Genomic DNA, 16037 nt, shown 5'->3' with positions numbered 1-16037 from the left:
TTTTCTTTGTTGAGACAATGCATTTGGCTGGCGACCAGTGCAGGGTGTGCCCTGCCGCTTGTCCAAAGTCAGCTGGGATAGGTTTCCGCTCACCTGCGACCCTAATGAGGACAAGCACTACAGAAAATGGATGGACGAGAAAACATGTCACCCACCCATCTAAATTTTTCCTTTCTGCGCAGCTCTTCCTGTCGTTCTGCCTGCTTTTGTCTGCAAGACAGTAAAAATGAGTGAAAAACAATTGGACATTTGAAGTGTACACAATCACACACCTGCCACATAAACAAGACAACACACATCCACTCAGTGCTTGCACAGAGAGGCCAGGGGCCTTGTTTTCACCTTTGCTCCTCTATCATCCGCAGTTTCTCATTCATTTTTCGATCTCGCTCTTCTGATTCCTTCCGTTCCTTCAAAACGCGTTCTCTTTCGAGCCGCCGTCTCTCATCAACAGCTCGTCTCCTCTCCTCTTCCTTCCTCAGTTCTTCTTCTCGCTGACAAAATGAAGAAAACTGTGAGTGCTGCTAATGTGACGGTACATCCATGCATTACACCGGGGCTAAGTCAAGATCGTAATATGAGAAGACCCTCTATTAAAATACCTCTGCACGTGCCCAAAAGGAGTCTCTGTTGATAAGTCTCATCTCCATTGCAGCATTGGTCTTCCTGTAGTTTGTACCCTTCGGAGTAAAAATAACATTTTTAGATTAAATGTAACACCTACCTGTCATGTCATTAGGTACAGTGCATCAGCACAACATAATGAGATCCAATACAAGAGCTGTATCAAACATTCTTCCTTTATAAAAATAATGGTGCTCAGTTTTGATTAATTCATTAATTGATTAATTTTGATCTAATTCATCAGTCCACCAATAAAGCTCCTGGTTCAATGAGACTTGGTCCTTTTCCTCATGCTGTTTACATTTTGATATCATGAGACCAAGACTACACCTAACAATTGATCAAGAGTACAGAACCATTGTGAGGTTTTGAAAAGGATGTTTTCAAAGGGAAGTGGCCTCTGAGCTTAAACTGTCACCAGCAGGTTGCAACTGAGCTACAGAGAGACTGGAAGAGTCACAGAAAGGCAAACAAGTGGACCTTCTTGGAAATGTATAATTGGTCAATTCATGGATCAAACACCAGTTGTGAATTTTTCCGTTCAGCTCCTTGTCAGAGAACAGCAAGCTGTGCAAAAGGTACTGAAACATTGAACAGTTGGTCATGTGCATTCAAGGGTTTAGCGAAAAAGAGTCAAATTAAGTTCACCTGTGATGGTTGTAGTGTATTTTAGGTGCTACCTAAACATTTGCCACCTCAAGAAATTAGAATATTACACATGAAACAATCCAAATTATTTTTAATATAGAAACTCGGTAGAAATGGCCTTTTTAAGTTTTTCCTGTGTTTAATTAATCTTTGATATGGATAATATAACATGTTTTCCATGATATTCAAATTTATTCAGATGCATCTGTACATATAAACTTCCCAAAGCATATTGTGTCTGATAAATCAAGACGCTAACACCGACCGTTATACAAATCATTTACAAAGTAAGTCTCTGCCGCCATCTAGTGGTCACGAGGAAGGTCGCCAGCTACTCACAACTATGTCCTCCCTTTCTGAGAACCTGGAGCTCTTCTTGGTCCACTGAGGATGGGCTTGGTTCTTGCTGAGCTCAGCTCTTATTTTCTCCTCTGTCACGTCATCTGCTTTGTGCGCACTAATGAAGGCGTGCGCCTCCTACATGTGAGAATGGAGGACAGCAATTAGGGTATGACAAACGTGAATATAATGTTACATAGTATAGGTGCTCATGCACGAACACCATAGTCCCATAACACAAGCGCATAAAAAGGGGCCTCTGGTGGTTTTCACTTGGATGGATCTGAAGTTATGCATACTCGGAGCCAAACTGTTGTGCAACGAAGGATGGAGGGAGAGGGAAAATAAAGACTAACTTGGTTGCCAGTATCAGAATGTGAATGTGTACAGACAGTAGAGGGAGCAATGGAAAAATATCAAAAGCTCATTAAGGAATGAACTCTTGTTTCTGTTTGCTGGTGTTTAAAAAAAAACTGCAGATAACGTCCACCTAGAGTTCTCAAACTTTTTACACCAAGTGCCACCTCCAGAAATTATTCGCTCTCCAAGTAACACCATCATGACAATGTTAAAACACAGTAGCTTGAAAGGCCTAGCCTTAAAGCTATAATCCACAACTATTTTTTGTTAAAAAAATAAATTAAAAAATACCATTACAAGAGTAGAGTAGATGACAGAATGCTGATTAAGCCTATCAGCTTCTGAGATACCTTGGTATATTTTTCAATATTTATTTTTTTTATATTTAGTGACTATCCTATACATTCCGCGCTGTATTACTTATTGGCACTCTAAAATGACATGACGTAAATGTCATATTTTACCTAAGGGCAGGCCCGTACAGTATAAGGACAGCGCGCAGAGGTCGTCTGAGAGCCATATAGAAAAGAGAAAGCATGTGGGGTTGGAATGAGGCCGAACAAGCACTTAGCCTACGTGATATCGAAGTGACGAAGGATTTGTTGTAATGCTGAATTCCAGCATTAGGTGGTGGCAGAAATAGTGGATTATAGCTTTAATAAAAAAAAAATTTTTTTTATTCCCATCCATCCATTTCCTACACCGCTTTTCCTCACTAGGATCGCGGGTCTGCTGGACCCTATCCCAGCTAACTGGGAGCAGGGGGTGGGGTACACCCTGATCTGGTCACCACCTCATCGCAGGGCACATATAAACAGACAACCATTCCCACTCACATTCATACTTGCGGACAATTTAGAGGCTTCAATCAACCTAGCATGCATGTTTTGGGGATGTGAGACAAAACCGGCGAACCCGGAGAAAATTATTCCCAAAACATTTATTTTAAATTATTGTAAGCCACTGTAATATGCACAGTGGTTACAAAAGTGTACATACCCTCTTATAACTGGGAATATGACTGTCAGAATTAACCAATTACAATCAAACGGCACACAACTTCCACAATTTGAAGTGCCTCTAATAAATCCCCAAATGTTCAGATGTTCTAGTAGGGTTTTCCTGCCTTTTGTTTTTTTTCTAGCAGAAGCCGGAAGGTTTTGTGATAAAACTGTTTAGTAATTGGAACTGTTCATAATTCCCTCCACATTGACTCAGGCAAACTCCCAGCTGAAGAAAAACAGCCTTAAAGTATGATGTTGCCACCACAATGCGTCACTAAGGCTAATAATGCACTTAAATATAGAGGGGAAAAAACTGTACTTAAATGATTCAATTGCAATGCAGTTCAACCTAACTCAATCAAAATTGTACCTAAATAAATGTTTGAAAACAAAAAGTAAGTTCTGAGGAGCGGGGTTCAATCCCCAGCCCCGCCTGTGTGGAGTTTGCATGTTCTCCCCGTGCCTGCGTGGGTTTTCTCCGGGCTCACCGGTTTCCTCCCACATCCCAAAAACATGCATAGTACGGTTAATTGAAGTCTCTAAATTGCTCCTAGGTGTGAATGTGAGTGTGGATGGTTGTTTGTTTATGTGTGCCTTGCGATTGGCTGGCAACCAGTTCAGGGCGTACCCCGCCTCCTGCCCGAAGATAGCTAGGATAGGCTCCAGCACTCCCGCGACTCTTGTGAGGATAAGCGGCTCAGAAAATTGATGGATTGATGAATTACAGATGAATAGCAAATGTATTGTACCATATTTTCACGACCATAGGGCGCACTTAAAATTTTCTCCAAAATGTGAAGCGCCTTATGTGTGCGCCACGTTCCAACATCTATGAATGTTGTTGTGTGATGAGCGCTCCGCTTGACTATTTTTTATTTTTTTTTAGCATTTCCTGCCGACAAGCTGCTTACACAGAGGAAAAGCGAACGTGGCTGAGGACAGGGGAAGGGTGCGTGAAGTAGGACGCTAAAGCCACGCCCCCAGTAGGTATATAGCGCCGGGGTGTTTGTTTTTTGTTTTTTTACCGCTTGACTGACTGGGAGCATTTCCGGGGTGTGCATTGTGCAAAACAACATCGGTTTGGCTAAGGACCCCCGAAAATGTCACCTACGAAGAGACACGCTTACAAAGCACAGTTTAAACTGCAAGCTATCAGTTACGCGGAGGAACATGGGTATCGAGCAGCCGCAAGAGAATTCAAGATCAACGAATCCATGGTTCGCAAGTGGAGGAAGCAGGAAAACGAGCTTCGCCAAGTCAAGAAGAGGAAGCTGAGTTTCCACGGATAAAAAAGAAAAACAAAACGCGGAAACAAGGTGAGGTGGCCCGAGTTGGAAGACCAACTCGAGCAATGGATTAATGAGCAAAGAACAGCCGGGAGAAGCGTCTCTACAGTCACCATTCGACTGAGTGCAATAACTCGGGGCTTGCCATCATTCCGGGAGGCTTGACGAACCGCTGGACATCCATGTAAACAGGGCGTTCAAAGTGAAGTGAGTGGCGTGGGAGCCGTGGATGACAGATGGCGAACACAGCTTTACTAAGACTAGGAGGCAGCGCCGGGCGAGTTACGCCACAATTTGTGAATGAATTGTGGATGCTTGGGCAAACCTGTCTGCTTGCACTGTTGTTCGAGCTTTCGCACGGCAACGAGACTGACTCGAACCTGGCGTGTTTGATGGAGAACTTGACCAGCTGTTCATTTCGGATACAGAAGATGAGGACTTTGATGGATTTGTGGATGAGGATTGATCAAAAATTAACGTGAGTACATTGTTAAATACTTCAATAAAGTACAACCGAACTCAGTTTTGCTCCTGCTGCCTTTTTAAAAACATTGTTTTAGCGTGCATGCATGCTACCGTATGTTTTAAGATAGCGTATGTTTTACCATGCCTGCGCCCAATAATACGGTGCGCCTTATGTATGTGTTAAGTACAGAAATAGACCCCGTAACTGAGACTGCGCCTTTTAATACGGTGCGCCCTATGGTCGTGAAAATCCAGTACTTGAAAAGTTAAATACAACTGAACTGCATCTATTATATTCTACGTCAAAAGTCAAGAAATAACTTTACTGGATTAAAGAAAAGGTATACCTGTAAGATTAGGCGTAGTTACAAAATTAACACTGCGCTTACATGTAAGATGATAAAAGAAATGAGGCTTCCTCTGCTTTAGCGACAGTTGTACCTTGGGACTGAATAGTGGACATTGCGTTGAACAAGAGGGAGCCGATGCACCACACTTTGAGAATCGTTGACTTAGAATAAGTCCAGGCTTGTTGATGGAGAAGACAATCACAGCTTTGAGTCGGCGACAAGGGCACTAAACATCTACCCCATAATGTCACATTGGAGCAGTGTATCACCCATACCACTCCTAACTGTACAATAAAGTAATACAGTAAGATACACAGACAAGTCTGTGAGTGATAGCAGGGACTCATGAAAATCACAGTAAGAACACCACAAATATACAGCCAAAACTATGATTGGTATGGAGCAGTTTTGAAATCAAATGTTTCCTCACAATGGCCACACCTCTGTCTGCATGAGTCATTGACGCATAAAGGTGTTACATGGGTGTTAAATGTATGTCACAGAGCAGCTTGACATATTTGACATAACAGAACAGATGTCTGCACCGAGAAGCTATCCCCCTGCTCAGGAATGAATTTCACCTTGGTTTTACACTCATGATAAGTACAGTGGAACCGCTTAAGTCGATTGCCCATGAGGTAAGAATTTTAATACTTACTTAACCTAATGTTTTGGAAAGTGTGAGGAAGCTGGAATACCCAGGGGAAAGAAGTATGGGGAGAACATGTAACCTACACAGAGGAAGGCCACAGTCAAGTTTTTAACCCAAACCTCAGAAATGTAAATTGACTGTACTAACCACTAGGCCAAAGTGAGGACCAAACCTATTTCCTTATTACAAATATAATAATGATAAAACAAACATCATTTGTGAATACAAATTAAACATCATTAATTAAACAATCATAAATTGGGATAGACTTCTTATTTTCCCTATATTATGACAATAAAGATCCAAATTCAATTTGATTATTATTATTATTCATGTTAGAAGTATGCTTCCAAGAATTGTCAGGTGTCCAAATACTTTAGTCTACATTGTCTGTTGGGCATGTGACTGATGTGTATCTGTCGTCAGCAAGGGTCCACTTTAGGGAGGTATAAATATGCAAATGTACTTATTTAAATTATGAAATATCCACATATAAGGCAGGACAGGGAAATAGTGGTTAGCACATCTGCCTCACAGTTCTGAGGATTGGGGGTTCGAATCTCAGCTTGGTACTTTGGCTTCCTCCCACATTCCAAAAACATACATGTTAGGTTAGCTGAAGACTCTAAAACGCCCACCGGTGTTAATGTGACTGTGATTGGTTGCTTGACCTGTGTGCTCTGTGATTGGCTGGCAACCAGTCCAGGGAGCACCCCGCCTCTTGCCCAAGCTCACCACCCTAATGAAGACAAGCACTATAGAAAGGAGCTGGATGGACATACAGTACATAAATACTCACTGATTACTTTATATGACACTTGGATGTTCGTAATGGTACAGATTGTACTGAATATTTCCACAAAATTAACAAATATTTACAAAAAAATCTTGCTCTCAAACAGTCAAAGTTGTTTCTTGTCCTGTGAGCCACCACATGAAAACCATCCAAGTAGTTTATGATGCCACAGACCAACCACCTAACTAACAATTGGCAATAAAAACACAAGAGTTCTCCAATTAAAGCTCCAAACAAGCAATAAAGGACACTTAAGCTAACTACTAAAAGCGCTTCCGGCTTTATTCTTGTTCCTTATTTACAATAAATGCACTGTTCTTTGTTGAGTAGAAAATCTCCCGTTCCACCTTATAAACCCGTGACCTCAAGCCAAGCTGCTATAATGTGGGTATAATGAAGTCAAAGACAAATGTTACAAAAACACTGCACTCGTCCCATGCACTCATTTTCTGTTTCTTTAGCCTTTTTGTATCTACCTTCTCATCGCAACCCTTGTGCTTGAATTGTGTATGTTATTTGAGTTGAAACGTGCAACAATGGAAACATTTGCACCCTATTCACATGTTAGCTTTCAATGGAGCAAAATATGGAACACACCCAGGACTCGCCTTGACACAACTCCCGCTTCGGCCAGCTGAGACACGTAGTATCCAAAGAAAGAAAAGAAAGATGGAAAGAAAGATAGAATTGCGATGGAATGAAGCGTAAATGACAGTTCGGTTGTACTTTTAAAATTTTGCGAACTGTTTTTTAGGTACAATTTTTAACTTTAATGTCTAATACATTTTAATTGAATCATCATTTAAGTACAGTTTTTTTTCTTATATTTAAGCGGAGTATTAATGTTTAGACTGCATAATGTCACAGTAGCTTACAATAATAGTAAATATACTGTCTAAAACCTCCGTCTCGTTTTTGATGAACACTTGGGCCAACTATGCTGCTAATAATGGTAACAATGGTGGTACTTTGAGAGCTTTTTACGTGATACTTTGTGTAAAAGGTTGGAGAACCACGGATTTAGGGCAATGGGTCTCCAACGTTTTACACCAAATACCACCTTAAAAACTACTTTGCTCTCCAAGTACCACCACAACGACCAACATTAAAATATAGTAACGTAGTAAGCCTAAGGATTGATAAAAAAAAAAAAAAAAAAGCACAGGTTTTATTCCTATAACGTACTATATGTTTTATTTGTGTAAGCCACTGTAACATTATGCAGTTTGGACATTAATAGTGTTCTTGAATATAGGAAATTAAAAATCTACTCAAATAATGGTTCAATTAAAATGAATAGCACACAAAAGTTAAATCGATATTTTACTTAAATATTCTAAACAGACAGATCTTTAAAATTAAATGCAAATACACTTAAAAGTTAAATGAAACTGAGCTGCACTCATAAAATGTACTCTATGTGAAAGGTAAAAAAATACACTGTGTTGGATTTTTTTTTAAACAGGCTGTATGTATAACTATAAGCTACATTTTCATGTGTTCGATTGTATTTTATTTTTTAAAAGTATATTTAATTTTTATTTAATTCAGTGACTCTTTTGTGTACCACTAGTGGTACTTGTACCACACTGAGAATCACTCATTCGAGGCATAGATTGAATGAAACGTCAGTATATTGTGTCAGACCTCAAGAGTAGCCCATGAGAGCTCAGTTGTTGTTCTTTTTTTCACAGAAGGAACAGCCTCAACAAAATATGTTGAGAGAAGAACATGAGAAGGGAAGTAGAATATACACAGCAATGTTCGAATTAAGCGGCCTCGCATCGCAGTTTGCGGTTTTTGCGTTTTGCGCCTCAAAAAACACAAAAGCAGAACTGCGAATCACAGGTTTACCGCAGAGACTGTTATGGTAAGCCGGCGGCTCACACAATGAGCAGTGGCTGGGAAGACTGTGCCATTAGCCGCTAGTGCTCTTGTGGAACATCGCCGTACTGGTGTTGGCTCTGTCCAATACTCCACAGCCTTGCTCCATGTGCAGCACGTAGCACACAACACACACATAAGGGAAATTGAACTGTTCATTGTGTTTGCTAGCCCGCAAGCTAATGTGCTAAGAGCTAAATAGCTTGCTCCACCGCGGCGATGTCGTATGAAACGTCAGCACCTTGCTCGGAGTTGTTGTGAGTATAGTCCCTAATTAACACACACGCGAGAAAGTTAACTGTTTATTATGTATACGTTGTGTGTATAGTCCCTAATTAACACACACACGGGAAAGTTAACTGCTTATTATGTATAGGTTCACTAAGTGCTAACGAGTTATAATTCCAAAAAAATGAAAATCAAATGAAAATGAGCGAAATACTTTATGTATGACCACAATTCGAAACACACATACAAGCGCACACTTTCACACAAAAGAAGTTTGGGCAACTCAGACGGTGACTTACAATGGTCCAGACTTGACAAAAACAACAACAAACATTCCACAGAGTCGACTTGGTGATGCCTTTATATGGAAACTCATAAACCTTGGGGTCAGTTGCCTTCACTACTAAACAAACAGTTATCACGACACACGGATACAGAGGAGATGCTATGCTATAGCAACTATCGGACTGGTCCCCTCTGATGCGCCTCCCACATGAGAGCACTTCCTCTCTTGTTCCTCTCCATCCTGTCACCACTGGCCTCGGTGAGGAGGAGAAACAATAAATATTTTAACACCAAGGCTAGCCTAAATCTTCTCCTGGTATCAGTGGTGGCCACATACCACCACCACAGAAATAGGACAGGAAGTGTAGTGAACACAGGAAACTCACAAAACAATACCCAGTCAACTTGCATGTGTAAATATAGAGTACAAAGCCTGAAGAAATGTCTCTCCTTGAAGTGAATTTGGGGAAACGAGCACAGTTTGGTGCATTTGCAAGCCTTTAAAACCCAAAGTAACAGGCAAAATTACTAAATTGTTTTTGATGTTCACCTTCCAAATGTTTAAACATTAAGAACAATTTGCTCTACTGAACCTTGAAGAAGTGTTTGATGGCTGGAATGTGTCCGGCACATTCTGTCCTGCGATATTCTTCCACATGTTCACCGACCTGCAAACAAAAGCAGGATACAAACACTTACATACCGCTGTCTGGAGTAGGGACAACAGGAATCATCATGCTGTGAGTTAACGTCATAAACATTTGAATGTCATAAGTAAGACGATTATAAAGATGCAAGATAATATCCTGTATGACTTAACAGTTAAAGGACAATTATTTTAAAAACTAGGGATGAGGTATAAAATTATTTTAACATGATCTGAAATTATAACAAAGTAAGATGGGTCATTGTAATTGTTTGAATGCTGAGAGATCACACGAATGCAAATGTGTGTACCAAAAAACAATCCATTATACATATGATAGCAGCTTTATCAGGCCAGACTTTTTTTTTGTTTTTTAAACCCAAATTCATTATTGGTGACAATTGGTAAGTATGCATCCATTTAGATTATTCTGATGGCATCCCAATACTGTTCATAACCACCAGTGGGCATATTTTCGAGGTACAGTGATACCTTAACGTACGAGTAGTCCGACTTGTGAGTTTTTCTAAATATGACACATCACTAGGAAGGTATTTCGCCTTGACGTGCAAGCAAAAATTTGGGATACGAGTGCTAGATGGTGGCAACGAATGTAACACAACTCAATTCACTTTACTAACAGCAGTTTGGCACATAGTGAATAATTCTTCAAGCTGTTTAGTGCCACTCCCAGTTGAAGTTTACTAACTAAACATAAAACAAAGAAAATTACATGTTATGTATTTAAAACGACGACATCACTTTGAATGTTCGCTATCTTAATGGTAACACACAATGCAAAATGCCATAGACAGGCTAACAAATCTACGTAGACAGACTACATAATACTCAGAGGCATGTGCTGTTTATCATCTGCGAAAAACGACGAGCATTACTGCAGCTTACTGAGTCACTTAGCTGTGAAACTCTTCTTCATCTGTGTTTTTAAGACTATTATACTGCCCCACAGTGGCCAAGGTGTGCACACAAGAAGGAGCACAAGGGCTGTGATGGAATAATGGCATTCATTTCAATGGGAAAATATGACTTGCGATTGTTTTTGGTTACGAGAGTGGTCACGGATCAAATTAAACTCCTAAATCAAGGCACCACTGTGTATGGAGATTTGCTGTGTCATGCCCAACAGCCACGTGTATTATAGCCAAATAATGTGACCAAAATATTAGATTATCAGGATGATATGGTACAATTCTACACCACTGTAACCACACTTATGATCAAATGAATACCTCCTGATGGTCCTTTGATACAACACTCCATCCTCAGAAAACATTTTTCTTTGTGTCAGTATAACACCACATCTCTTTTTTTATCGAATTGTGTGTATTTTTTATTTTATTTTTTTACCCAGGCAATCATAGCTACGCGGGGGCCTCCTGTTTCTGCACTTCCCACTCTGCACAGTCCATATTGTGGCTTGGATGCATGGAACTTGCTGGCCAACTCTGCAACACCGCCCACTTTCACAAAACAAAAAGGACATTTGTAACACATGCGGGCACAAGATCGCTGACGAGGCTTAAGCTGCTTAAGAATGCAAATTGTGTATTTCTGACATTTTAGATATGACAGTCAAACTTACCTCCTGAGTCAGCTAGTTTGAGCTTGTTGGTGAGTCCTTCGTATACAAATAAAGCCCTGTGAACACATAGAGGCACAAGAGGTCAGGATGTGTGACAAAGACGTGCCTAACAAATCCATTGTGTTGTCAGTGAGACGAGATCAGCTTGACGGCTTGAAAATTATCAGCGTTCCAAAACGTCATCACCATCACATCCAACACTGAAGGGAGCATGTGTTTTCCAACACTGAAGGGAGCATGTGTTTTATCTATCACTGTGCACGTTGGACGCACACGTTTTTGCCAAACATGCATTTTTATGTAGCGTTGCGAAGTGTCTCCTAAATGCACTGACAAAAGAAGTTACTTAAAAAATGCATTGCACCCATTTTTGGCAATGAGCACAGATACACTGCAGATGTGCAGCCATCTATCATTATCTTTGCTTTGATGCCTGCTAAAAAAATGGCACATATCTAGCTGAAAATCAGAGCAGAGTAAAAGCAGGTTGTGACATTTTGCAGGTGAAAACGTGTTTGGACGGCACGCTTCAGTCTGTCAAACTTCAGACCAGAAGAGGAAACACACTGACACTCAGAGATGAGACGCAACTAAGCATCAAAATGGATAAAAGTGAGTAAAAACCTATCGGTGGGAACTGTAGAGCTCTTTCCTACTATTTTCTGTTCAACATCACCAAGTTACACACCCAAGCGGTCGGACAAGGACTTCTTTATCCAATCCTGACTTATTTGGGTAAGCTTACAAGACTAGCAGAAAGATGAGCTGTCAAACCATGAACACAACTCTCCCTGTGTATGTATGAATGTGTGTTTAGCAGGTATCCCTCGTGTAGAGAGAGCATAAATCTCAATGTAACTCATTAATTTTGGGGTGAACACTCATAAGAATGTGCGCGTCTGTGTGTCAGTAAATCCTCCCCTGTGACTCCTGAGGGAATGTCAGTAACATCTGGAGGTGCATAGTGAGTGCATGAGGCCACTAGCACCTATTCCGACGGGCCAAAGGTGAAGGAGCTGTGTGTGTGTACTTTTGTGTGTGCATATGCATGAGAATTTGTATTACCTATTCTGCCTCATGAATTTACCGTAACAAAACTGCTCTAAGAACTAGAAATGTGTGTGAATGAGCTGAAATAGTATAAAAAATGCGTGTTAGTAAATCAACACATATCACAAATAATAAGTAATTAGCAGTGGGGATTTGACAAAATGTTCTCCATCGACTGTGAAAAATTCTTTGCTCTCCGAGTATCACCATGACCAACATTAAAATACAGTGGTGTACTAGGCTAAAAATTTATCACAAACATGGCAGAGGGTTTGGCGGCACGGTGAACGACTCGTTAATACATCTGCCTCACAGTTCTGAGGACCGGGGTTCAAATCCCGTCCCCGCCTGTGTGGAGTTTGCATGTTCTCCCCGTGCCTGCGTGGGTTTTCTCCAGGCACGCCAGTTTCCTCCCACATCCCAAAAAGATGCAGGGTAGGTGATTTAACACACTAAATTGCCCGTAGGTGTGAAGGTGAGTGCGAATGGTTGTTTGTTTACATGTGCCCTGCGGTTGACTGGCGACCTGTTCAGGGTGTACCCCGCCTCTCCCCCGAAGATAAGATAGCTGGGATACGCTCCAGCACATCCGCGACCCTAGTGAGGATAAGTGGAACGCAAGATGAATGAATGAATGGCACAGGTTTTGTTTCTATAAAATATATTTAATATTGTGACAATATATTTTATATTGTGACATTATGTAGTTTGAACATTGAATTAAAAATAATCTGCATTCAAATTAGGATTCAATGAAAATGTATTGCATATAAATGCTCAATAAAAATTGTACCTAAATAAATGTTAAAAAACAAACAGTACTTAAAGATTAAATACAAATGTACTGTAGTTAAAAGTTAAACACAACTTAACTTTAAATTGGTAGTGATTCTTTTGCTTACCACTAGTGGTGCATGTAGCACACATTGAAAATCACAGGGTTAGCAAATTAGGTTGGTACAATTTTAAAAATCGGTATCCTTGTAAGTGTTTTTTAAACCATTAATAAAGTGTTACTAAGAACCTAAAAGTTGTAGAATTTGAAATTCAACAAAAAATTGGGGGTAAAATATGCCTCAAAATTCAAACAAAACGTGGAAGTCAAACCATTATCATATAATACTTAAATAATTATTGCATTAAAATGCATTGCACAAACGTTAAATATAAATTGGACTCAAATAAATATTCAAAAACAAAACGTTCAAAAAACTTAAACGCAAATGTACTTAAAGTTAAATACAAGTGAACTGTACTGGATTTAAAAAGATTTTAAAAAAATGTTTTAGCCACTGTAACATTATTATTTTATATATTATAACATTATTACACAGTTGAACAATTCAGTGATTTTAGTACACTTGGATACCACACTTTGATAATCACTCAAATATGTGGAAAATTAATTGCCATTAATCGATTAATTATATTTTATGGAATTTAATATTTTTGGTAAAGTACGGTATGTGACAATCTGTGGCAGCATGTTGAACAAGTTGAACAACAATCGAGTGTTCCTCAGTTAAAATCTCAACTTGGAGGCTCTTTCTTGTGTTGAGTTTGCATGTTCTCCACGTGTTTGAGTGAGTTTTCTCTCGGTCCTCCGGCTTCCTCCCACAGGCTCTAATTGTCCATAGGTGAAAATGTGAGTGTGAATGGTTGTTTGTCTATATGTGCCTTGCGATTGGCTAGAGATCAGTACAGGATGTACACCGCCTCTCACATAGGGTTCAGCTCGCTCACAACCCTAATGAGGACAACTGATATATAAAACAGATAGGAAAACCGATCTCTGAATGTTCTGTACTCCTGTTCCCATGACCGTGTTGTATTGAGCAGAGTAATACTGCCTGGGGGAGTCTTGCCATAGCAGTGTGGCTGGAGCTCAACTTTCCATCACTGATGTAATCACAAATTAGTTTAGACTACACCTCTGCTGCAAGTAGTACACTCAAGTTTACTTCAGTTGCTTCAAGACACGATTAATAAATCAATTGCACCCAACAGAATTCTTTATAATCAATAATTAATCGAAGCCCATCCCGCACAGCATGCAGTTTAATAATAGAATACTTTCTAAAAACATACAATAATGACAATTAAATAGCATTAAACAGTTTTCATCACACTTTCTCATTCAGTTTAATGCACATTGTGCTGCTCATTCTTGTGTGTGCGCTTTGGCAATAAAATTGGGTACCTTTGATTAGATAACCTTTATTGGTCCCACAATGGGGAAATTTGCAAGGCCAATTCCCATTTACGTCACACATACTTTCCTGCCCAGATGCATCAGCCAATCATATTGCAGTGGGGTGTGTCCTGTCTAGAACTCAAATGGGATTTATGTACTTGTTCTTCGCAGACGATAAAGAATACAGAACATGACTGTGAGTACTAGTATAGTGTCTGTCTAAATGTGCTGCTGCACCATTTGTGTTCACATATCCGTTGCTTAAAAGGTTATAACACAGCTATGTGGATACTAATCATTTCCTATGTTAGGGTTAGCCTTAAGCAAGCGGACTAAAGGCTAAGATATGTGGTTGATTTAATACACAATGTGTAATTCTTTTTGTTTTATGTTCAGTCTGACAGTCAACTTAAACTGAGAGTGGCAATAAACAGCTTGAAGACTTTTTTTTAAAGAATATTAACTAATTCTGACACTGCCGCCATACAGCACTCATATCTCAAGTTTGAAAAACTCGTAAGTGGGGTTACTTGAATCTAAAGGCACCACTAAATACTATACTAATATTTTCAGAAGCAATAGAATTAATAAGGCGGCACGGTGGACGACTGGTTAGAGCGTCAGCCTCACAGTTCTGAGGACCCGGGTTCAATCCCCGGCCTCACCTGTGTGGAGTTTGCATGTTCTCCCCGTGCCTGTGTGGGTTTTCTCCGGGCACTCCGGTTTCCTCCCACATCCCAAAAACATGCATTAATTGGAGACTCTAAATTGCCCGTAGGTGTGACTGAGTGCGAATGGTTGGTTGTTGGTGTGTGCCCTGCGATTGGCTGGCAACCAGTTCAGGGTGTACCCCGCCTCCTGCCCGATGATAGCTGGGATAGGCTCCAGCACGCCCGCGACCCTAGTGAGAAGAAGCGGCTCAGAAAATGGATGGATGGCTGGATAGAATTAATAGCTGGTTGAGCACACATTTTGTTCTAGCATTAGCAATGACACTGTTATCACACGTGCTAAAAAAAATCCCAATAATGGTAAATGGAAATAAAAACATTTATTTGACACACAACATCCCTAGTGTGAATCCTTGTCTCTGAGCATTCACGCCATAAAACCCACGACAGCTTAATTAGCATCCTGATATAAAAGGTCCATGTGAGCACAATGAACAAGGGCTGGCCAAAGTCGATCAGTGTGAATGTGTGTGGGGGGGTGTTTGTATGTGTGCGCACACTGAGGACACAATTACCATATTGTCTGCTCTCCTAACCAAGCTGCATGTACAGCTCATGAAGACGCAAGCCTCTTCTCATAGATTATTTTGTTTTATTACTGTGCTGGTAATTATTAATATTTACAGTGCACAGATTTATAGGATGGGATAATACTAATGTACTTTTACACGACAGCACTGCAATAAATATTGCTTCTACAATTGGTACTGTGTTAATTTTATGGAATGTCTTGTAGACAGATGCTGATTTATTCTTATTGTATGTTTTGGAGGCTGCAATTTGTTGTGCTTCCAAACAGTTGAATGAGCTTATAAAAACCAACAAACCACTTTCGGAATCCTGTAAGTAAAAATATGTAGCGTGTCTGTCTGGTCTCCTAAATAGTCAATAA

The 16037-nt window shown here is 40.1% G+C and overlaps 1 protein-coding gene across 3 annotated transcripts in view; it reads right to left on the bottom strand.

Annotated features, from left to right (window-relative positions):
- The window catches only part of si:dkey-40c11.2 (drebrin-like protein A), a 50369-nt gene that overhangs the window by 10583 nt on the left and 23749 nt on the right, over window positions 1-16037 (bottom strand). For all 3 annotated transcript variants that reach the window (XM_061672259.1, XM_061672260.1, XM_061672262.1), the window contains exons 2-8: window positions 11171-11226; window positions 10936-11048; window positions 9515-9589; window positions 1612-1749; window positions 603-680; window positions 343-494; window positions 156-210 (exon numbers count right to left, since the gene is read on the bottom strand). In XM_061672259.1, coding sequence (XP_061528243.1) covers window positions 156-210; window positions 343-494; window positions 603-680; window positions 1612-1749; window positions 9515-9589; window positions 10936-11048; window positions 11171-11226 — 667 coding nt within the window. The remainder of the gene's footprint in view (window positions 1-155; window positions 211-342; window positions 495-602; window positions 681-1611; window positions 1750-9514; window positions 9590-10935; window positions 11049-11170; window positions 11227-16037) is intronic.

Source organism: Phycodurus eques, chromosome 3 (genome assembly GCF_024500275.1).
Source record: "Phycodurus eques isolate BA_2022a chromosome 3, UOR_Pequ_1.1, whole genome shotgun sequence".
Taxonomy (NCBI): Eukaryota; Metazoa; Chordata; class Actinopteri; order Syngnathiformes; family Syngnathidae; genus Phycodurus; species Phycodurus eques.
Note: the sequence above shows the minus strand (reverse complement) of the source record. Positions and strands in the feature narration are given on the sequence as shown.